The sequence below is a fragment of the Pleurodeles waltl genome, chromosome 12 (genome assembly GCF_031143425.1).
Source record: "Pleurodeles waltl isolate 20211129_DDA chromosome 12, aPleWal1.hap1.20221129, whole genome shotgun sequence".
NCBI classification, from domain to species: Eukaryota; Metazoa; Chordata; class Amphibia; order Caudata; family Salamandridae; genus Pleurodeles; species Pleurodeles waltl.
In genome coordinates, this window is record NC_090451.1 from 45187906 (window position 1) to 45212382 (window position 24477).

The following is a 24477-nucleotide window of genomic DNA, read 5'->3' on the forward strand; positions in this document are numbered from 1 at the left end:
ATTATTTTTTTAACTAACCAATACATTACAAGATGATATTTAGTATGATGTTTATTCTTTTCATTCTGCATTTTTAGTCTTTATTTTTCATGTTTTTCTTTTTGTAGTATGTTTATTTTCACATATAATCTTATTTAAATGGTGATCTTCTGTGAAATCTGTAGGGAAGGCAATTTGTCCTGTAGGTAAATGTTTGGTTGTGGAATCAAAATACCAAAATCTTAATCCTGTCTTCAGCACATGACCAAGTAAGGTAAATCTAAGCAAATGGATTTGTTTCCCAGTCCCTCTAAAATATTTATAAATTGGAAGCACTTTCAAACAGGCTAACCCTCAGTACTAGGGGCTTGCAACTTACATCTTTTCCACTTTCATCAGGCTCTGATTGGGAACCGCTACGGCTACCGCCCTGTTCCTCGTGTTATCGAGGAGAAGGAGTACAACGTTCTACGTGCAAGAGTACTGGGCGACGACAGCGCCATCGAGCTCCTAGATCGTTGGTTCTGGAAAGATGAAAATGCTGTCCCTCCAGTGTATCTCCTACAACCCATCACTACCCACCTCAGGCACTATGATGACAAGGACCCAGCCCACCGCGAGCAGCAGCAGTGTGAGGTGACGTCCTGGAGGAGCACAGAGAGGCAGCTGACGGCCATCTTGCGCCACGCTGCCCAGCTGGCGGAACAAGAAGGGATGTTCAGCAAGACTCAGAAGCACAAGTATTACAAATCAGGTGAGGAGCCTGACCAGTGTACGAGCAGAAAATACCAACGAGTTCCAGTGATCAGATTACCGAATAGGGGTCGGCAGACAGTTCCGAAGTCCTTTCCCCTTAAGTAACGCAGACCAATCGTTGCTTTGCTTTAATGTTGGTCTAATCACAAAGTTGCTGACCAAGAACAGGGAGGCCTGAGATCTAATTACAGCTTACTTAACCTAATTGTATGATGTTGGCTGAATCAATCATCACTTTAAAATGGGGAGTTTTTAAGAAGCAGCTGATTTGTACTTATTTTTGAAAGAACAGTGTGGCCACAACATCCCATTTTGATGCTTGACATTTGCTTTACTGGGACAGAAGAATGGGAACCTTTCTGTCTCTCTTGATGGTAATCTCTGATTGGATGGGTAACAATTTTAAAACAGTAAAACAACAGGGGCTGTCACCTTCCTCAGTTAGTGCAGGATCCGGTAGGATTGCCACCGACACTGCAGACCAGCAGCCTTCAGGTATGGGCTGGGGCTAATCCTGTAGATCGGGCCAGGCAGAAGGGTACTCCCGCTATGCTCTCAGCCTAGTCTTAGGGTTAGATAGGAATCTCTTGAACTTCTAGAACACATTTACCATGGTTGGATTATTCATTATCTTTACCATGTTCATCATGGTGGTTAGTTTGCTTTGTTTCATCTGCCTAATTATTGCAGCTCATTCACTGTATGCAAGATTAGTTTTGTTTCAATACATATATTGAAAACTCAGTCCATAGATCTTTCATGTTTTCTCCTGGGCATGCATGAGTAATATAATAGAAGGGTGAGATCTGTTTCCACGACTTCCCTTAAGAGTCAAAGTGTCCTGTTTAGGTTGCCGTAATCACGTCCAACCTGGTAGGTTCAGGGTTTCAAGCGAGGCACTGTTAGCTAGTCAGTAATTGGACTGACAGTTTCTGCTGGCGTGGACAGACGAAGGGTCTGATTTAGAACTCAGCGGACGGGTTACTTCGTCACAACGGTGACAGATATCCCGACCACCGAAATCTAAATCCCATTATATTCTATCACGTCCGCCGGGTTCTATATCAAGCCCTTAGTCGCCCACATTCAGAAGTTCTGCCATCCTAAATACACAGTCCTATTATCATAGTAGGGGCCGTATAACAACAGGAGTACTGAGACGGAAAGAGCAGGAGCCTCTCTCATTCTGTCAATGTGCTACTCCGATTGGAGGGCTCAGAATGGCAAGAGCTCTCTCTCTCTCTCTCTCTCTCTCTCTCTCTCTCTCTGTCTCTCTCTCTCTCTCTCTCTCCCTCTCTCTCTCTGTCTTTCTCTTTCTGTGCTGAAGCTACTCTCTGATTGGAGGGCTATGTCACAAAGTACTGCTGGCCCTTGTTTCAAACTCTTAAAATTAAAAAGGCTTTGCATACCTTTGCCAGTAGCTTGCTAAAATTGAGTTTGGCTTTCCAACTTCCACCTTTCAACCCTTGGGCAGCGTCATTAGAAAGCCCCTTCCTATCAGATAATAGGTCAGCCTCTTTTTTTGCAGGTTGTCCCATGAGGGTGGGTGCAGTTCGGAGGATCCCAGTCTTGAAAAGCAACCAAAGTGATGATGTCTATTTCATAAATCCTTCCCAGCACCTAACTTCTTGGCCACTGGTCCAACTATCTACAGCACAACCAAGATAGCATGCAAAGTTTGAGAGAGCATGAAAAATGGGCTTGAGGTTAACTTTAAATGTTAGATCTTCTCAGCAGGTCGATTTGGGCTAGTGTAAAGTGTCACGATAGTCTGTTAAAGCCCAATTCAATGTAATCTTCTATTGTTTCCAAGAACACCCCCAACCCACCACAATCCACCTTTCCCCAAAATATTCTTATGGGTGCTACTTTGTCTCTGACCTGGTTACCATGTAATTCCTCACAACCGCTTGCATCTTCTTCTCAGTGACAGAATGGGAAATTGAATTCGGACTGCTGACATCAGACACCAGCGAGCCCTCTGGCGTAATCTTCCTGCGCGATCTTCAGGATATTGACCAACACCTCACTGATGAGCGGAGCTCCATGTTTCTGGACCTGAAGGAAGACGGCAGCTTAGATGCCGATGCACAGAATCTGCTTTGCTGCCTTAAGTCAAGGATTGCAAAGGACTACTCAGGCCAAGTCAAGATCCACAGACTGCACTGGAGCAAAGAGATTGTGGATCCCAAGCACAAGGCACACAGGCAGTACCTGAAGGAGCTGTGCGATCAGTTCCTGGTGGTGCTAAACCATCAGATCCTGCAGAGCTTGGACAGGCAGCAGGATGCAGGGGATGCACATGCCTGGCTGCTGCAGGAGGTGATCCACCACGCTGCCCTATCCCAAAAAAAACTGCGGGTGTTCTGTGGCAGACAGGATCTACTGCTGCGCATCTCCCAGGCTGTCCAGGAGCAGGATAGGTGCCACCATGTCCCACTTGTCATCCACGGACCATCAGGGACCGGGAAGACAGCGCTGGTGTGCAAGGTGTCAGAGTGCGTGGGGAATGCCTTGGGTGACCAGGCAGTGGTAGTCCTGAGGCTGTTGGGAACCTCCCCGTTGAGCTCCCAGATCCACAGTGTGCTGGTTAACATCTGTTTCCAGGTGTGCTTAGCTGTTGATCTACCACCACCGTCCACCCAAGCCACCAACAGCTACAATGATACAGTCCGCTTCTTCCAACGCCTGCTTATGGACGTCTCCCGTAGGGACAAAGAGTCGCTGGTTGTTATCTTTGACTCTCTGGACCAGCTTTCACCATCTGATGGGGCTCACAGACTACACTGGCTCCCCAAGGAGTGCCCCCCCAGGGTGCACATTATAGTTTCCACTCTGCCACAGGAGTCAGATATCCTGCAGACTCTGAGAGAGGCTATCTCCAGCCCAGAGTCATATATCCAGGTGGACCCGCTATCTCCGGAGCAGGGCGGTGAGATGATGGAGATGCTGCTGGCCGCAGCCCATCGGAGGTTAACCCAGGCTCAGCATGAACTTCTCCTGCGCAGTTTCCAAGAGTGTGGGGAGCCGCTGCTGCTGAAGCTGGCTTTTGAAGAGGCCAAGCGATGGGCATCTTACACAGTGCCGTCTGAGCAGGACATCGCCAACAGCACCCGCGCAGCTGTGCGGCAACTGTACGGGCGTCTAGAGAAACTACATGGCAAGCTGTTGGTGTCTCATGCCCTGGGCTACATTGTGTCATCCAGGTAAATGCACCTGTTTTTTTCATTCCCACAATTTCAAGTGCATCAGGTCAGAACAGCAAATTATAATTAATTAAATGTAGAGGAGGCTGGAAGTTCAGCTTCAAATAGATAATTCAGCGATTTTGCATTGGTGTGATGTTCATGTCTGTCTTCTCTAGACCTGGGTGGAGATTGTTGCATAGTCCGTGCAGGGTATGCAGTGTACTGACATGGAATTGTTTGTCCCCTTCAGGAATGGGCTCTCTGAAACTGAGCTGAAGGATGTCTTGTCCCTTGATAATGAAGTCATCTCTGATATTTACCAGTACTGGGCCCCTCCCAGCAAAGATGTCATCCGCCTGCCGCCTCTGCTGTGGACCAGGCTCCGCTTCGACCTCGGGGAGTACGTTGTGGAAAGGCAGGCGGATGGCTATACGGTTATGGGTCTCTATCACAGGTAAAGGACAAGCCAGCCTCTGCAGGACACCCAGGGGGCTCCATGCCTCCTGCAACACCTCCAGCCAACAGTGCCACTTTAGTTGAAGAGACCAACTTCTATAAAAACCACAGAATGTGCATGTTATGCATTTCAGCTGATTTTGCTGCACTTTGTCGTAGATTCCCAAACATGTCTATTCACCCCACCAACCATCTGTAAGAGCTCGCAGGCCTTCCGCTAATGTTCACATCTAACTCCTACTAATTTGATCTGGCAGAAAAACTGAAGTAAATGCACAGGATCTTTTCCTTGATAGCACAAAACCAATTCCAATAGCCACTGGCCCAACCACAAACCTTGGGTTACAGAGAACCGCGCCACTTGCCGAAAGGGCGTCAAAGCCTCATATGGGGTAGCAAGGGCTGTATAAATCCACTTACAATACAACAAATGTAATATGTAGAGTGTTCATGCATGTTCAATGGTCTAATTGGTTCCTCTGGCATCACAATGAATAATTCTCTAAATGCTCATGCGATAAAGTTATCTGATATGGACTGCGGCTTGTAAAATTTCTTAAACAAACATATAAATTCAAATTAAACTCTTTGCTTCATGAGGTAGGTCACTGGGTTCTACTCCAGTTACAGAAAACTGATTATGACTTGTAGGTCTCAGGTTTTTAATCCTAGTGGACTGGGCAGCTGTTTCGTTTTCAAAGTCAATTAAATTAATACTATTGAGTTGGATAATGATTTAAGTCCCAATTCTGCACATTGATGGTGCTACATAAATGGTCAATGTTATTATGTTGAAGACAGTTTTGAATCTGACTTAAAGTTATTGAGAAGATTGAAACAAAAGATATTTATATAATCTCTAATTGTGGTTCCACGGTTTCTTACACTGACGCATATCTGAGCAATGCCACCAGATTTCGAAGTATGCCGCATTTCTCCAAATTTCTTGCAAAATACACCGACTTGCATGCCTTGTTTGCCCAAAATCAACTTTCCATTTTATTTTTTTTATCCCTAAAATTGCAAAAATATTTGATATATACATTTATTTTCTTTCCTACCTCCACTGTTAAAATATATGGGAATAAAGAAAAAATACAAAGTATATATATATATATATTTTTTTTAAAACATGAGCTGAAAAACTGGGGGATAAAAACCAGGGTTAAAGGATCAGTTGAATGTTGGCAATAGAGTGGTTCTAAGCAAAGTATGTGAGTTCATAATAGCATACAGTGCCATGAAGCCTTTTGGTATCAAGGCGCTTTATAAACATTTAACCACATCAATAACAATATTTATTATTGCTATTATTATTATTATTGTAAGTAATAGTAGTAGTATATTATATTATATTACAGTAAATAAACCAAAGCAGTCTGCTTGACAATACTCCTGAGGCTCCAGGTTGGTGTAATCGTCGCAGTCCTTTGACCGCGCGTGCACTGACTAGGCCTTCACGCTTGTAAACGCGTTGCACACCTGAGGCCTGCTAACATGCTTCAGTGCCTCATTACTTTTATTATCCAACCACCATTAACTTGGGATAGCCGTCTCCAGAGAGAGGTTCCCTGTACACAGGTGTTTATGATGGCGTAAGCATCCTAGAGTCCTGCCCTGACTTTACTTCTCTGTCTTCTCCAGGCAGTTCATCGAGGTGGTGCAGGAAGGCTACCTGGGTGCGCGGGAGAAAAGCGAGCGCCATGCCACACTGGCGGATTTCTTCAAAGGGAACTGGAGCCATGCTGTCAAGAAGCCTATCACGCTTCCTTTCCTAAAGATGTCCCTGAACGCAGATAGAAAGGTAAGTGCTTACCTTGTGACGTCATGTCTAGACTTTACTACTGTCAAGTAAGACACTTAGGGGGTTATTACAACTTTGGAGGTGGTGTTAATCCGTCCCAAAAGTGACGGTAAAGTGAAGGATATACCACCAGCCGTATTACGAGTCCATTATATCCTATGGAACTCGTAATATGGCTGGTGGTATATCCATCACTTTACCGTCACTTTTGGGACGGATTAACACCTCCTCCAAAGTTGTAATAACCCCCTTAGAGGGTCATTTAGAGTTTAACAGAAAGTGGGGTCTGCTATAAAGTGTGGTTCCCCTGCTTCAATGAGAGGTGGAGGAACTGCAGGGTCTCCTTCAACTGGACTACCAGTCTGCCGAAGGCCACCAATGATTTTTGTTGTGTGGTAAGCACCATCAGAACTATTCAGCTGTGCCTAAAGTGCCCTGAGCTCCCTCTTGCAGAGGAATACCTTCAGGCATAAGACAGAGGGGGTTATTACAACTTTGGAGGAGGTGTTAATCCGTCCCAAAAGTGACGGTAAAGTGACGGATATACCACCAGCCGTATTACTAGTTCCATAGGATATAGGGGGTCATTCCGACCCTGGTGGTCATAGACCGCCAGGGTCACGGGTGACGGAAGCACCGCCAACAGGCTGGCGGTGCTTCATAGCCCATTCTGACCGTGGCGGTAAATCCGCGGTCAGAAAACCGGGGCCGGCGGTTTCCCGCCGTTTTTGCCCCGGCTGGGCGAATCCGCCATGGGGATTCTGACCCCCTTACCGCCAGCCTGTTTCTGGCGGTTGTCACCGCCAGGAAGAGGCTGGCGGTAACGGGTGTCTTGGGGCCCCTGGGGGCCCCTGCACTGCCCATGCCACTGGCATGGGCAGTGCAGGGGCCCCCGAACAGGGCCCCGGCCGGCTTTTCACTGTCTGCCTAGCAGACAGTGAAAAGCGCGACGGGTGCAACTGCACCCGTCGCACGGCCGCAACACCGCCGGCTCCATTCGGAGCCGGCTTCTGTGTTGCAGGCCTCCTTCCCGCTGGGCCGGCGGGCGCTAACATGGTTAGCGCCCTCCGGCCCAGCGGGAAGGTTTGAATGCCGGCAGCAGTCTTTCGTAATACGGATTCGTAATACGGCTGGTGGTATATCCGTCACTTTACCGTCACTTTTGGGACGGATTAACACCTCCTCCAAAGTTGTAATAACCCCCAGAGTGACCACAGGAAGTTGATCCTACCATGTAGGAGGAAACCTTTTTGGGTGAATAATGTCTGCCTGCTTGGCAGACAACTCTCCTTCGATTGGCCCAGCTGAAGCTGGATTTGCAGAAGTGCTCCCTTCTCCAGCTCTGTCTAACCCATAAGGAGGTCTTGCCTCATCTGTACATCCAGAAATGGTCTGGGCCTATAAGGGAATCTGTAAGTTCCCATATAAATTGGTCTGGCGTTGCTTTGTCCGATATTTTGTAAAAGAGTAAAGGTGGAGTGTGGAAAGACTCTTTGGTGGCCAAGTGGCTGCCCATGAGTGCTAATACTTTGTCTCAAACCCTCATACACTTCTCACCTGCGCAGGTGCCCCCACAGCCGCTGTGGTTTGCGGACGATGTGCCAAACTTGCGGAAGCTGAATGAAATGCCACATCACTTACTCAACGCCGGACGTGTGGAGGAGCTGAAGGACGAAGTCCTAGGTGGATCCTTCCTTCTTTCAAAATAAAGTTGTTACAAATTTGCTTCTGATGCAAACAGGTGGCCACTAAGTTACAAATGTTACAGAAATCTGCACTATCCAAAAACTGTCTGATTAGTTTTGACTGAGTCAAAAAAATTGTATTTTGCAAGGCTATGCACGCTGAATATCGAAGGCAGAAAAGAGAAGCTTAAAGGTGGAACAGAATATTGAGGACAATATACACAGTGAAATATCAACAGTAAGTAAGCATAGATTGTTTATACCTAACTCCACATACATATGTCTTGGTGATATACATACAACTTCTAGGCATGTAAATGTGGAGTTAGGCATAGTAAATCTATACTTCCCTACATGCACCAACCTTTTGATATTTTATCCCTTGGTAGTCTGTTCACGGTATTCCTGTAGGCTGATACTCTGGGGGCTGACATTCCTGTAGGCTCGTATTCTGGGGGCTGACATTCCTATAGGCTGATACTCTGGGGGCTGACATTCCTGTAGGCTGGTATTTTGGGGGCTTACATTCCTGTAGGCTGGTATTTTGGGGGCTTACATTCCTGTAGGTTGGTATTCTGGGGGCTGACATTCCTGTAGGCTGATATTCTGGGGGCTGATATTCCTGTAGGCTGATACTCTGGGGGCTGACATTCCTGTAGGCTGATATTCTGGGGGCTAACATTCCTGTAGGCTGATATTCTGGGGGCTGACATTCCTGTAGGCTGGTACTCTGGGGGCTGACATTCCTGTAGGCTGATACTCTGGGGACTGGCATTCCTGTAGGCTGGTACTCTGGGGGCTGACATTCTTGTAGGCTGATACTCTGGGGGCTGACATTCCTGTAGGCTGATACTCTGGGGGCTCACATTCCTGTAGGCTGATACTCTGGGGGGTGACATTCCTGTAGGCTGATACTCTGGGGGCTGACATTCCTGTAGGCTGATATTCCTGTAGGTTGATACTCTGGGGCTGACATTCCTGTAGGTTGATACTCTGGGGGCTGACATTCACTAGTACAACCTTTCTGAAGATATGCCCTTAACAATGCAGCTTGACTTTTTATGTTAACTCCCTCATACGATTCACTTCTAGTGGAGAAATGAAGCATTAGTAATATGGCATGTCCACCTGTAGTCACCATCTATACAAGCATCTGGACATTTTTACTATGACTGGTGCAAAATGACTGGTTTCATGTCAAATGAGTGGGAGGTGGCAGCGGAAACCACACATAGTACAAAAAGTGGAGACTCCACTGTCTTTTCTGATGTTCTTAATATTTAAAGCCTCTTTCTCATTAGGGAACATGGACTGGATCAACTGCAAGGTTCTCTCGTGTGGGATAAAGAGCGTCATTGAAGATTTTGTCATGTGCACCGACTGCGTCGACTGTGCAGAGGTGCGCCTCGTGAGGGACACGCTGCTCCTCTTCAAACCCACCATAGACTTTGTGGAAGGCCAAGTGGGTAAGGGTGCACTGTTGGCATGGGTGTCTCCTGGCATGGTCTTAGACAGTGGTTCTCAATCTTTTGACTTTTGTGGACCTCCGCTTCATCAGTACTGGCACCCCGGGACCCCCACTGAATCATTATAGGAATCCGTGGACCCTCCACTGAGTCATTACTGAAAGCTGGGGACCTAATCTGTTAATATTATTTAATTTTCTCAGCAGTCACGGACCCTCTGAGGTGGCTTTGCGGACCCTCAGGGGCCCCCGGACCACAGGTTGGGAACCACTGGTCTAAGAGTCTGCTCTACAGACCTACTGTCCAGAACAGCTTCTGAATTCTCTCATTTTTGGGACTGAAGTCACAGCTCAGTGGGTGGATAACAAAACTCCAATGGAATTAGACATGATATGGGGTTTCGATTCTCATTTAAGTTAGTTTTTGGCTAAAGGCACTCATTTTGGGTGCTTTTTATGTGTCATCACACTTTCAGCATGTTTCAAGTTGTCTTTACATTTCAGATAAGTACTCGTTTAATCTCTTTCAGGAAGAATCAGATAATGTATTTTTATAAGTTTCAAACATGTGGCAATAGTACTGATTTACAAGATTTTGAGGTGAAGGCGGTAATCCCAGAATGGTAATTTCATAGATAAGTGTTGTGCATTGTATTTACTGATAACGTTTAATTCATTTCAGAGTTATTTGTTGTTTTTTCATAGAATTTATTAATTTGACAATTATGGTGCTAATGTTCATAACCACTTCCTGAAATACCATTTTGTGCAATGTCAATTCTGGTGACGCCTCTTCCTGTTATAAAACCATTGAAAGTCATTCCTGTAAATGATAACATCATGCGATGTCACTTCCTGAGAAGGTCTAACCTTGTGCACTTCCTTCCTGTCATTTGGGTCATAGGATGTATAATGCTGCTCCCTGGGAAGGCCATACAAATGTTACCACCTGGATCTCATCAGAGTCTAAGGAAGTGTGATGCAGTCGCGGCTCACGGCCTGCAAAAGGAGCGGCGTGCGGGAGGGGGAATTAAATTAAACATTAAAAAAAAATCACTTATCTCCGCCGCTTCATCTGCTCTTCTGCAGGCACGGGCTCCCAGCCTGCCCTGCGCCAGTCCTGACGCTGCTTACAGCAGCGTCAGGATTGGCTGAGAGCGACCAGCCAGGGTGCTCCCAGGGGGACTGGGAGCCTGTGCAGGCTCTCTCCAGTCTGCCAACTGTGTTGCTGGTCTGGAGAGAGCCCACTGCGCATGTGTGCGTGGCCGGCCAGTGACGGCCGGCCAAACACACATGCGCTCTGAGGGAGAGTGCTGAGCACTTCCTCTCACTGCTCGTCACCCCCGAGGCCCCACCCCTTTTCCCAAAAAACGATAATAAACACAGTTTATTATTGTTTTTTGGGAAAAGGTTTGCAGCTGGTGGGGGGCGATGCTCCTCCGCCCTAATGAAGGAGCCGCCCCTGGTGTGATGTTACTTCCTATGATGGCATAGTCTTGAAGATTACACAGATTCTAAATGTCACTGGGTCAAAAGCTATTGATGTAGCTTTGTGTGATAGTCATGAATGTTCTACAAATGTTGATACCTAGAAGTCACTGGGATGAAAGGCTATGTGATGTCACATCCTTTGATGTCATGGAACAGACAGACTTTGCAGGGTCTTAAGATCAAAGATTTCCAGCTATGGTTTTAGTAGCAAGGCAATCACCAAAAAGAACAAATCTGATGAGTTTAACTTGTTTTTCTTCATATTTAGAATCCAGTATTATTTACACCGAGGTGCTAGCACGACTCCACTTCTTTGCGACTTCATACCCTTCACTTATCGGTGAGCTGTGCCGCCAGTGCGTCGACTGGTTCAAGGGGTACCCACACCCCACGTTCATACCCACGTGTGGGTTCTTCCAGCCACCAGGAGGTCCCCTACAGACCACGTTAACTGGATTTTCTAAAGGTACAGCTTGGTCCTTGTACAGTGTGGAAGGGATCCCTTTAGGACTGGCATCTTTTGAAAGATAGTTTAAACAGAATTTTGGGATTGTATGAATGAATTTTGGAGAAAGGCATCCCTAAATTGTCATTGAATTAGATGGGATGAGATACAGAAAAATAGAATATAGGACAGGGCAAATGTACAGTTTCATTTTCCCATACAGAAGGCACCCTAAAGGTAAGAAACACTTGTGACACAGGTTTGTGCAGTATGAGAAGTCTTCAAGTTTCTTAGCACTGACTAGACAACCTACAACCACAGTGCCTGCGTTCCAGGTCTTCACGAAGAACGATGCAAGTAACACACACAAACTTTAACACACTCATCACTTAAATTTGTTACTTTAAATTATGTACATAAGGGCCATTCTGGATTTTCAGGATAACTAATTAATTAGATGAGTTTCATTTCCATTAATTGTAAATATATTTATCCTGTGCGGATATCCTAAACATCTGACCTAGAACTCTGGGACCTTCCTGGACACTAATGCTGTAAATCATATGTAAAGAATATTGAAGCCTGCTTTGGCCTGGCTTGTAGATGTGCCTTGCAGTTACCTCTACCGACCCCACCTTTTTACCGCTCTCTTTCGCATGCGCTTCTCGCCACAGGTATCACAGTGATGGAGCTCTGCGCACAGCATCGTTTACTACTAGTTGGATCCCAGGACGGCTCGATTATTGTCTGGAATGTGAAGGATGTCGAAGTTATCCACACGCTGAGCGGGCACTCAGGTGAGCCTTCCTGATTTGTACAGAAACAAAAAGGTGGGCTTGAAATAGGCCAAATGGAAATGTCGCATTAAAGGCATCAATAAGGCACCCGAGAGGAACGCAGAAAAAATATGTTTTCTGGACTCTGAGTGGCCACGATACAAAGCCCAAAAATCACCCAGTCGTTTTGAGGGGCGAGCGCAAAGAGCTCCGTCCCTTTTCTAATCTCTCTTTACGGGGATTTTAACCACGCCCATGTTACGTCAGTCACTTTCATTGGTTCGTGGCCTTGCCTTTTAAAATACGCTTGTTTTCATTCGTCAAAGGCATGCTTTTGTCATGCCTTTTCCGGTGTTTAGCCCTCCTCGAGAGCACCGGTAAACTACTGGAAAAATACGAGGCTCCATGTTTTCCATGTGGTTTCTGGACTACTTTTTCTCTTTATTTCGCAGCACGATCGCGCTGTGTTTTACACAGCACGATCACGCTTGTTTTTTTTTTTTCATTTAATGTGGCAAGAAAAGTCCAGTTAGGAGTTTACAACGCTAATAACTCGAACTCAACGTAATGCGAGGCCCGTTGCATTGCAAATGCTTGTTTTCCATTGTAGTTTCCGCCACATTTTTTCCCACCTTTCACAGCTCTACCTTAACACTTGGTGACCACCATCTTTCTCCCTCCTGTGTGTGGAGCACTCATCCCAAGGTATCCCCATGCAATGGTTAGCAACTGGGACAATTTGCCATAGATTGGTCACTACATCCGACTCCTGCATCAGGGCGCGTTGCTTTCATGCCCGTTTTCTTGGAGCGTGTAGTTTGTGTGATGACATAAATCCACTTACACATTTGAACTGTATCAGTTTAAATCAGGATTTCTTCCTGGAGCTTTAAAATATACATTGAGTGGACTTTGAGTCTGCCCAGAGGTGTATTCTCCTCTCATTTCATTCTGTAGATTGTTTGGTGAGGCATTCCACTTCATATGGAGTACTTACATTGCAATGCATGAGAGACTATTTTACGTCTCAATAGTATGCCGATTCTTCTCACATTAGGGGCCAGATGTACCAAAGGATTTTACCCATTCTGTGTCTATGGGAAAAAGCTTTCGTACATATGGCCCTAAATTCTTTATTTAATAGATGTCTACAGACACAATAATAAGAGACAGGCACAATAATTGTTCAGCAGGCTTTTTTATTGTTTTACTCTAGATCCAAAATGCATTTCAGATATAATGGTTTTGCCAATGATTGTTTCTACCTGTATTCCCAGAGATAAAGTAGCATTGTTCCTAGGGCACTGACAACCCTTAGACTGGCCCTCTGTGGAAGCACCCCCATTTACGCCGTGTCAGCTGAAGGGCTCTACACTAACTGTCCCATTTTGCTTGAGTAAACTCTGCATTTTCTGCCAATTAGTGCACACCACAGATGCACGCTAACTTTCGGAGATGAAGAGATGCTCTGTGCTCTCGCTGTGAATGGATAATTGCACTAATTGTTAAAAAAACATAGATTAAATAAATTACCCTTCATTAATAATCAGGATATTTCTGCACTGGTGCTTTTTTAAAATATAACCTATAATATCCTAAGCATACTGGGCAGGGAGGGAGAGCTGCAGGTTCACATTACCTCTGGTAAACATTAACATCAAGATCAGAGATTCAATCTACTGCTAAAAGGTCTCAGAATCTGAACAAGGGCCTATGAAAGATCTATAATGAACAAGAGAGAGAAGGAAACATAAAAAATCTTAGGAAGGGAGAAAAGCAGCAACATCTTAGGAAAAAGAAGAAAGAGACGCAGCAGCTGAATAGAAAACAGACATGGTGTTGGTAGCGCTTGATGTTCACATATCAAGTTGCCTCTGAATTACCTCCTGATATACTGATAAAAAATACATTTTGTGTCTCCCAGTGGTGACACCCTAAGACTGCTGCTTTACTTTGCCTCATGGGAGCCCTGAAGCTAGCTAAGTTAGCCTTCCCCAATTAATGGGAGACATATTAGTTTGGATAAGACATAAGCAACGAAAGTGAATCTCCTTCCCATGGCAATGGCATGTAGGGATGAGGATGACTCCATGTGCTTGTTTTGTTTTCGTGCAGCCGAGGTGCGGAGTGTGCGCGTCTTTGGTCGAGGCACCCGCGCTGTCTCCAGCTCTTTGGACAACACCTTACGTCTCTGGAACCTGGTTACAGGGAAGGAGTGGCGCTCCATCCAGGAGGACCACAGCGATGACCAGACCTCGTGGCTGCTCCATGTAGATGAAAAGAGCAATGTGATGTTTTCTGCTTCCAGGTCACAGGTAGGAGAATGTGACACAATTGGCTATTGCCAGGTACATCCTATTAGATGCAGGGGATGCATGATGGGTAACCTTGTATTATGGTCCTACAGTTCCAAATGGAGGATGTTGTTTGCATACGTCCGGTGACCATAATAAGAAACAAGAGGAACACAAACTGAGGCCTTCAATATGAGTTTGGCGAGCGGAAAAGGCCGCCTGCCAATCTCCCACGTTCAGGAGACCGCCAGTGCAGTTTCCTTCACACCGGCACTATTAAGAGTTTCCAGCTGGGTCAGTGGGTGGAAACATAGTTTCCACCTGCTGGCCCAGCGGGAAACGCACATCAACATTGACACCGGCTCTTAATACGGCCGGTGGCAATGCTGTTGTTCGTCGGGTGCAGCAGGACCCTCGCGCAAATCACTGTCTGCAAATAGGTCAAATGGAAATGTCACAATAGAGGGCAGCAATAAGGCACCCGAGAGGAACACAGAAAAAATGTGAGTGGAATTTAAGGTTGAAGTTTCAGCCAATATGTTTTCTGGGCTCTAAGTGGCCAGGATACAAAGCTCAAAATTCACCCTGTCATTTTTTTCCATTGTAGTTTCCGCCACTCTTTTCCTACCTTTCACAGCTGTAACCTTGGTGGCCACCAAAGCAGACAGTGATGTGCGCGATGGGGCTGTCCAGGGTGGCCCCCCCACTGCCCATGCTAAGTGCATGGGCAGTGTGGTGGCCCGCATGGGGCCCCTGGCACCGCGTCTCTGCCTGCATTTACATGGTGGTGAAACTGTCATGTAAACGCTGGCGGAGGCAGGGGTCGTAATCCCCAGGGCAGCGCTGCTTGCAGAGCTCTCCAGGCGGATTGAGACCGCCAGCACCGCCAGGATAGTGGCCGCCGGAAACGTGGCGGTGCTGCCCGTGCGCCCATGGCGGTAACGCCACAGTTTTAATGTTGCAGTCAGACCGCCACTTTGGCGGCGGTCCGACTGTGACCCTGGCAGATAATAAGGCCCTAAGTGTCTCTAAATGTCACCAGAACACATAAAAGACACTATTGCGTCACAGAAATGTTTTTTTCACGCGGGAAAATAATTATTGAATAATGTAACATACTAACTGGTGGTCTGTAATCCAAAAATAAAAATCTCCAATTATGTTAACATTTTGAGGGCCTTAGAGAAGACTTTCTGGACTTCTCAAAAGCATATCTGCAATGACGCATGTGGTTACCAATGTGATATTATGCAGTGTGGAACTTAGCTTGGTGCAGATGGTGAACTTTCATTCCTAACCTTGTATCCAAAGAGCTCCTCAAAGAAACAATCTTTTGCTTCCTTTGTTAGATCAATGTTTGGCACCTTGAAACTGCAGAAAACCTTTTCCAAGTGTCCAGTGGTGCACCAGATCTTCTTATGTGTGCAGCGGTGTTTGCCCCACGCCAACTTGTCATGTCGGTGACTGAAGGAGGTACCCTGAGCTTGTGGGACAGTTGCACCGGTGAGCCACAGGGCACCCACCAGCTAGCAGAGCTGTGCGGCCGCGTTCCCTCTTGCAGTGCTATGATCCAGAAACATGGCAAGATGGTTATTGGGTTTACCGATGGCTGCCTTTCGATGGTAAGGACGATTCTGTGTCAGCTACTATGATAATACGACTGTTGTTGGGACACATAGACTGTTGTTGGGACTAGACTGTTGTTGGGACACATGGACTGCTGTTGGGACACATGGACGTTTGTTGGGACACATAGGGGGTCATTCTAACCCTGGCGGTCCGCGACCGCCAGGGCTAAAATGATGGAAGCACCGCCAACAGGCTGGCGGTGCTTCCCTGCCCATTCCGACCGCGGCTGTAAAGCCGCGGTCGGAAAACCGGGTCTGGCGGTTTCACGCCGGATTAGCCCCAGCTGAGCTAATCCTCCATGGCGGCGCTGCAAGCAGCGCCGCCATGGGGATTCCGATCCCTTTCCCGGCAGCCTGTTTCTGGCGGTTTTCACCGCCAGAAACAGGATGGCGGGAACGGGTGTCCTGGGGCCCCTGGGGGCCCCTGCACTGCCCATGCCACTGGCATGGGCAGTGCAGGGGCCCCCTAACAGGGCCCCAGTATGCTTTTCACTGTCTGCTTGGCAGACAGTGAAAAGCGCGACGGGTGCAACTGCACCCATCGCACACCTGCAACACCGCCGGCTCCATTCGGAGCCGGCTTCTGTGTTGCAGGCCCTTTCCCGCTGGGCCGGCGGGCGCTCCCTTGGTGGGCGCCCGCCGGCCCAGCAGGAAAGTCAGAATGCCCCCCCGGTCTTTTGACCGCGGAGCGGCCAATTGGCGGTTCCCGCTTGGCGGGCAGCAACCGCCGCCCGCCAAACTTGGAATGAGGGCCAGAGACTGTTGTTGGGACACATAAACTGTTGACCAGAGGGCTGACACCTGCCATGCTTTTGGCTTCTAGTTTTGTGTGGCTTGTGAGAAATACAATAAGAGCCCATTTTATTTAAGCTTTCTTTATTTTGCATACATCCCTTACGTTTCTTATATCGTGTCATGTTGTGTTGTGTCTTGTCGTGAGATGTTAGGCTCTGTTATGTTCATGTCAAGTTCTTTCAATCAGTCTAATGAACAGGCAGTGTGGATCCCGTGGGAGCATATTGTGCACCAACTTTTTTTGTGATCTGCTTGCCAATTTGAGATGCAATCTATGTACTAATAGGTCGCACTGCAGAATTCTCAATCACAGAGAGATGCCAGAATGACTTCCTAATGAATATTAGTCATGCAGGTCGCTATTTGTGACCCTTCACAAGTGGCTACCAAATCAGGGCTTGTGGTCTGTAAGATACCACACCCCTCCCCTCATGCATGTGTATTCCCACAAGGACACATTTTTCTAAAGCAGCCCATATTCCTTAAGGAAACAGATGCAGCTTTAAAAATATATTCTTGTTTGAGAAGACCTAGGCAGTGTTCCTCTCCTTCTGTCTGCCACTCCTCGAGGTCGCCCGACAATTCCAAGATGGAAGCTGAGCCACGGGGACTGCGTTCCCCTTTGTGAAATAGTCTCCGCCCCCCTTTGAGGTGCGGTAACTTTTGTATGGTTTGCAACTGCAATTGTGGTCACAAACCATTAATAATAAACACTACAGATTGCAATTAGGAGGGGAAGCCTCTTTCATATTCCCTCAAATGGTGATTAGGAAAGATTTGTATAACCGGTTTTGTGAGTCAGAAATTTTTTCCTAACTTACAAAAGGGATTTTGTACTTGGCTAAACATTATTTGCAGTTAAAAATACTTTGATTTTGGGAGTCGAAGGGTTTGAGATCACAAAGCGACATTGTACAACTAGCCCTGAGTTCTGCAGTACGAAGGACCATTTATGCTGTACATTATGTTCTGTGTTTAATGTGCATTCATGATTATTAAAAGTGATGTATGGAATAAATTTTAATTTATGTCATTTTTTTTATTTGATGTTTCATTATGTTGTAAATGAAAAATAGGTAATTGCACATTTTATTATTACAAAATAGAAGTGTACTTTTTACACATATTTGCAAACATTACGTTATATTTATTTATATTTTTTAAATATTTTAATTTAACATTATTTGTACGGGGTTTTATTTTAAGTCCCTACCTTCATTATTTTCTATGGACGGTGCTGCAGTACCAGCGTTTGCCATGTGTAGGGCTGTACTTACTACAAATGTGTAAGTTCCTATAAATGTGTAACTTACTACAAAAGTGGAAGTTACTACAAACATGGAAGTTACTACAAAAGTGCAGTTGCGCATACCGAGAAGTTGTAAACTTACTCAAAAGTGTAAATTACATCAAAAAAGTTATCTCTTCTGGGAATCAGGCCCCTAGAGTTATGCAGCACAGTGACTCCCATTGGCCACAATGAAAACTACTTTACAAGCCACTCCCAGACCCCCTGCCATTCTCCTAATGACCACAAGATGTCCCTGCTGCATTAGTATGTGCATGTACTTGCAGAGTATTATATACAGCGAAATGTGTGCTGTACAAAGGCATTAGTGCATCCTTCCCCGTGGCTCCGGGGCCTGTTCAGAGGACACCCCAGGCGACCTCTGACCCTCTGGGTCTCCTAGCTAAGTCTTATACTGACTGTAAACTAAACCACATGCACTCCAGTTCTGCCTCTCTACCATTTCTTACCCAGTTCTCCAAACCTATATTTTTCTGACTGCCCGATAAGTGAATTTGGACATCACTTAGGCGGGTGGGGTCCACGAAAGCCCAGGAGGGCTGATGCAGAGTCAGTTGTGTGATATTCAGTCTTCACTGTGTGCAAGTCCACCTCTCTGGTGAATGAAGATGCCCCAGGCCAAGCATGTGATTGGTTAACACGTGTTCTTTCCTGCAGGTGTCCTCTGACGGCAGCACAGCTGTAGAACACCTGGCCAGCCCCATCACACTGGTGACGGTGTCCGAGAAGGAGGAGCTGTTCCTTGCAGGTAGGATACTGCACGCACCTCTCCGCGCGTGCCGTTACAGCTCGTGCACTTCATGTTAGGAAGCAGACGAGAGCACTCAGCAGGTTCAAGTCTAGCGGCTGCCATCTGTGTGACAGGCGGGGCAACGAATTCAAAGTTTGGGAGGGCTGAATCAATGTTTCATCATTCTGAGGTGTGTAGATTGAGTTCCACTATATTGGGTATTATTGACACCTGTTACTTACAGTGCTTGGAAAATGCAAAACTCTGATATTAGGAAATATAAAAATATAAGTAGTTATTTTTTTGGTTATTTGTATAATACTTGTGCCACCCTAAGTTCGTTCAAAGCATCGAAAATAAGTTTAACAGTGAGAATATTGGGGTCTAGAGATATTTTTGTGTAGGGTAATCCACGCATTAAGCTTCCTCTTACCTCACCCCAAAACTTTGGACTGCTCGTGTGAGGTCTCTGTGGTCTGAAGTCTAGCATGAAAAAGTCTGCAAAGACCTTGAGATGTGGCTCTTTTCGAAAGGCCTTCCTTCCAATGTAGCGCCAGGACACCCTCTTGGGAGCAATCATTGCGCTTTATAAACGCACATCATCATTGAGCTATGGGAGAGTACACAGAAGATAGGGCGCATTATAACATATCATGTTAAAGCACGATAAACTTCCAATCAGCTGTCACAAAAAAACACAGGATAGGAGGTTTGTATATAAAAATATATTGAACCAGCGTGGGAAGCACCGCTAGGTGTGGTCCCTTCATAGGAGGGCCAGTGGAAGAAATCCACAATTTATTTGTGACTCTGACACTGAGAACTGGCAAACATCGTGGGTGAAGCTGGAGACTGAGGGGGTCATTACGACCTTGGCAGCCGGGGGAACACTGGCAGTCACACCGCCAACAGGCTGGCGGTGTTCCGCTACTGTATTATGACCGTGGGGCATTAGCCACGGCCATACCGCCGGCCCCTCCACTATATCGGCAGGCTTCCGCCAGGCGGTCATAATCCCCAGGGCAGCGCTGCACTGGGGATTATGAGTCCCCAACACCCAGCCTGTCCATGGTGGTAAACACGGCCATGGAAAGGCTGGTGGTAAGGGGGACTCGGGGTGCCCCTGGGGGCCCCTGCACTGCCCATGCATTTGGCATGGGCAGTGCAGGGGCACCCAGGCACAGCCCCATCGCGCATTTCACTGCCTGCACATCAACATTGCCGCCGGCTCTATTATGAGCCGGCGGCAATGTTGATGTGACTTTTCCGCTGGGACAGCTGACGGAAACGCTGTTTCCGTCTGCTGACCCAGCGGAAATGTCAAAATAGGGTGCCACCAATACCGCCAGCATTGGCCTTATTGTGGCTCCCGCGGGTTTTTTTCAAGACCGCCAAAGTCGTAATGAGGGCCTGAGTCTTTAACTCCTGTGCCCTATAGGAAGATAGTCAGAGGCGAGGAGCCAAGAGGCATCTTTCTGTCACCATCTCTTGTTCTTTGCACATCTGAGTGCATCAAGGAACGCCCTGATGTATGACCTGGATTTGCAACCGTGGTAGCCGTCAGTTCATGCCTTGTTACACTGTAATATACATATTACAAACAATTCCGCTTGTGCACCTAAAAAACTTTAGGCGTGCCATCTGCTTGCGGCCCAGGTAGACCCTCATGCACACTGTGAGCTCATGTCTTGGTAGACGATGATGGACAGATAGGACTTGAGGCCCTGACACTCTGATGCACGCTCTCAGTATAGGTTCAATATACTCCCCATACATGCACATTATATATATATATATATATATATATATATATATATATATATATATATATATATATATACATATATCATCATGGAACACAGAGTCGTAGATTAGGTAGATGGGAGGGAGGAAGAATAAATCCATACTTGCCTATCAGGGGCGTAGCTTCAACGGGGTCTTCGGGGTGTTACACCCCCCTAATAAATGCATTTCCTGATGCATAGTTGTGGCAGATGCTTTCAGTCGGGTATGGTGAGGTGTCTGTCGGATTTCACCTGGTATATTTGCATTCACACACTGACAAAAACGCACACACTCTCACATCTCTGTTTTGAAAGTCTTAAAAATGTTGATTTGTTTTACAAAATAGTGTTTCTCTCACTTAGTACCCCTCACAGTCCGCATTCCTTTCCCATTCCACTGCCTCCTAAGCCCCTCTCATGGCTGTGGTATAATGTATTTTAATATATGCTAGCTTGATTGTCATGAAACCTGAAGCTGCCTTCCTCCAAGTCTTACTGACCACGCTACGCCCCTGTTGCCTATATGCACTTACCTCCTCGATATTTTGGTTCTTGATAAAGAGGCTACGATATCCTGGTGAGTCAATATTCTCTTCTCAGTTTTATGGACTAGGGGCCAGATGTAGCAAAGGGTTTTTCCCATTCTATGTCAATGGGAAAATGTGTTCGTACATATGGCCCTAAAACCCTACTTCCAGTGTTATTTTACTTCTCAGCTTAGGCGGAGTATTTGAAGTGAAGCAGGGGGCCTTCCTCCACGCCCTGGTGGTGCCGGTGGGCCATCCTCACATCTTATCTGGCTTTAACAAATCACCGGCCTTAAACAAGAGCACAGGGCAGCATGGAGTGTTGGGTGCCACTGAGGAGGCGTAAAAAGCAGTGTAAGACAGCCGCACCCCCGCTGTACAGCTCACCCCTGATGCCTCCTCTGGAGCGGTAAATCTCGGCGTCGAGGTTCCACCAGGAGTATAGTGTTCGTGTATGCAAACCTCATCTGGCCTGGCGCTGAGAGGCCATACTCATCACCATAAAGAGCTATACAGACCTTTCCTGACCCAACATGATGGGTAACACCTGTCTATGTTATGGTGAAGAGTTGTCTAGCTCTGTGTTGTCATTAGCGTGGCCTTTCAGTTGGGTGCCTTCACGCTGTGGTCCTGAGTGTTCCCCTCCAGAAAGGAGCCTGCTTTAGAGACCAGTTCTGGAGACTGTCTCAGGGCAATGAGCCTAGCTCTGCGGGCACACTTGGAGCACAATCTCCAGTCCTGGAGACCATATCTGAATAGAGTCTTGCTCTGTAGTGCACATTTTGAGTGCTGTGTCAAGTTCTGTAGACCCTATCTGAAGCACTGAGTCTTGTTTTGTCATTCTGTAAGCTGTGTTTTGGTTCTGTGCCCCCAGCCCCCACTTGCCGTGTTGCATCCAACTCTGGAGGCCACATCTTGAGTATTGTTTCCAGTCAGGGAAGTCTCTTCTGTTGTATAAGCTCCAGCCTAGTTCCAACAACCCTGTTGACTCAAGAATTCCATCAGTCGCACCACAGTAAGATGTACTGCGTACAACAGTGATGTGCTCAATACTGCAAAGCAACTTTCCCTTTCATACTGACGTCTACATGTACTTTCAGTCCTGATCATGCATCATTACTATGTTAAGGCCGTGCCTTGATCGACAAAGCATTGAGAAAGCTCATTAGTCAACCCTCCCGGGCGAAACACTTGCTGACTCTTTTGCAAGAACTGACACCAAATACGCATCTCTGGCTAGTTTCCCTGGTTCATGTGTGATGTGCTACTCCAGTCTAAGTTTTTTCTTTGAATTCTGCGAATTGTAGTCTTGTCCATTACACCATAAATCATGACTTCAAAGAAATAAGTTGGACGGGAGCAGCACATCATGTACGGACCTGGGAAACTTGCCATGGCTGACTGCAGAATCTCCTCACTGCAGTGCCCAGTGTGGAGATTCCATCATGAGTGTGAAGCAGTAGTGTAACAAAGGCCCCCACAGCCCCTGTGGTGTTGGGGGGGTCAAGCTCTAGGGGCCCCCTTCAGCACTGCGCCTGGCCTGAGTGAGACCAGAGGGGGGCCCCCTCCATGTTCTTTGCATGTGAGCCCTCTCCAGTTTCGTTATGCCACTGGTGCGGAGACTCCTCAGTCGTAACTTTACGAGTCATAAGTCCCTTTGTGAATCGGGCACCACATGTCTTGCTCCTCCGAGGGGAGTCTTGTACTCAGGGCTGGCTTTAGGGCGGTGCGACCAATGTGGCCGCACCGGGTGCTGATCTCGGGGGTTGGGGGTGCTGTGTTTAGCACTAAGGGCCAGATGTAGCAAAAATCCAATTTGCGAGTTGCAAATTGCGAGTCCTTCCGACTCGCAATTTGCAACTCGCAAATTGGTATGCAGAACGGTGTCTCAGACACCGACTGCGAGTCGCTATGGGGTCGCAAAGACCCACCTCATTAATATTAATGGGGTGGGTCGCAAATTGCGGCCCCATAGTGACTATGGGCACTCGCAAACATGGAGGCCTGCTGTAGTCAGCAGACCTCCATGTTCGTGACTGCTTTTAAATAAAGCCGTTTTTTTTTTTTTAAGTGTAGCCCGTTTTCCTTAAAGGAAAACGAGCTGCACTTAAAAAAAAATCCGAAACCTTTTAGTTTCGGTATTTTTTCAGGGCAGGTAGTGGTCCTTTGGACCACTACCTGCCCTGAAAAAATAATTTGTGGTCCATTCACAAAGGGGAAGGGGTCCCATGGGGACCCCTTCCAATTTGCGAGTGGGTTACCATCCACTTCAAGTGGATGGTAACTGAGACACCATTTGCGACCGCATATGCGGTCGCAAATGGTATTGCATACCACTGCGAATCGCAAATAGGAAGGGAACACCCCTTCCTATTTGCGATTCGGAAATGCATTTTGTGAGTCGGTCCTGACTCGCAAAATGCATTTCTGCATTGGAAACACGCATTTGCGAGTCACAAAGTGTTTCCTGCATCTGGCCCTAACTTACCAAACTTGCGATTTAAAAGCACCTGCTGAAAAGTTCCTTGTGAGTGTAGTCTTCAGGAAGCAATTAAAACGTCAAGATACTTCTCGTGAATAATGTTCCTGCTAGGGAGAGAGATGGGACTTTTATCTAGCGGCAGCATTGACTCGCCATAGAGTAGAGCGGGTTAATACGCCTGTTGCAAAGAACAGAGCTATTTTTTATGTGGACAGCTGAGTAGATTAGTAAAGCCAGCCTTTACAAGCGCTTTAAAACAAATTAATGTATGTGAAATGGGGGCTATGGAGAGATGAGGGGCTCATTTGCCAGTGGTAGTGAGTGGATCCGAGGAGTTGGTCATGGGGTGAGGGGTGCCAAAAAAGCCTGTTGCTTAGGGCGCCAGCATCGCTAAAGCCGCCCTGCTTGTACTCGCATTTAAAGAATGAGAGTCGTTCTGCCTATATCATTTGTCGAGGTGCTGAATCAGAAAGACACCGGAGCTTGCAATTGTTCTTCCTTAATGCACGTCGCCATTAGATATTTATTACTGGAACAATGGCGACACCATGTGGCTGTCTTTCAGATTACAGGTACTTTTGCGCCACCTTTTATGCGTCGAAGGTGTCTGTAGGCGAAAACATCGACTTTAGGACTGGGGTTGGGTTTGGGGCTTGTTTTATCATGATCTTTACAAAAAATATTGCTGGGATAGCTGTTGGGCCATATAAAAATATAGAATTGTGTAAAAAAAAAAAAATTTGCTTTTAGAAAGCACGAATTACGATAGTCGTCCCAGGTACTAAAGGATACTACTACTTTGTGTGTGGATGTTCTTGTCATGAAAACACAGAATAACGTCACTCACAGTGAAGTGAGTCAAAGGCTAAAGACCCAGTGCCCC

General features: G+C 46.6%; 1 protein-coding gene across 3 annotated transcripts in view; it reads left to right on the top strand.

Moving 5' to 3' along the window:
* The window catches only part of NWD1 (NACHT and WD repeat domain containing 1), a 78491-nt gene that overhangs the window by 15394 nt on the left and 38620 nt on the right, over positions 1-24477 (top strand). For all 3 annotated transcript variants that reach the window (XM_069217120.1, XM_069217119.1, XM_069217121.1), the window contains 11 exons: positions 379-733; positions 2663-3941; positions 4174-4377; positions 6024-6183; positions 7749-7866; positions 9170-9334; positions 11093-11290; positions 11944-12066; positions 14161-14360; positions 15689-15961; positions 18729-18819. In XM_069217120.1, coding sequence (XP_069073221.1) covers positions 379-733; positions 2663-3941; positions 4174-4377; positions 6024-6183; positions 7749-7866; positions 9170-9334; positions 11093-11290; positions 11944-12066; positions 14161-14360; positions 15689-15961; positions 18729-18819 — 3166 coding nt within the window. The remainder of the gene's footprint in view (positions 1-378; positions 734-2662; positions 3942-4173; positions 4378-6023; positions 6184-7748; positions 7867-9169; positions 9335-11092; positions 11291-11943; positions 12067-14160; positions 14361-15688; positions 15962-18728; positions 18820-24477) is intronic.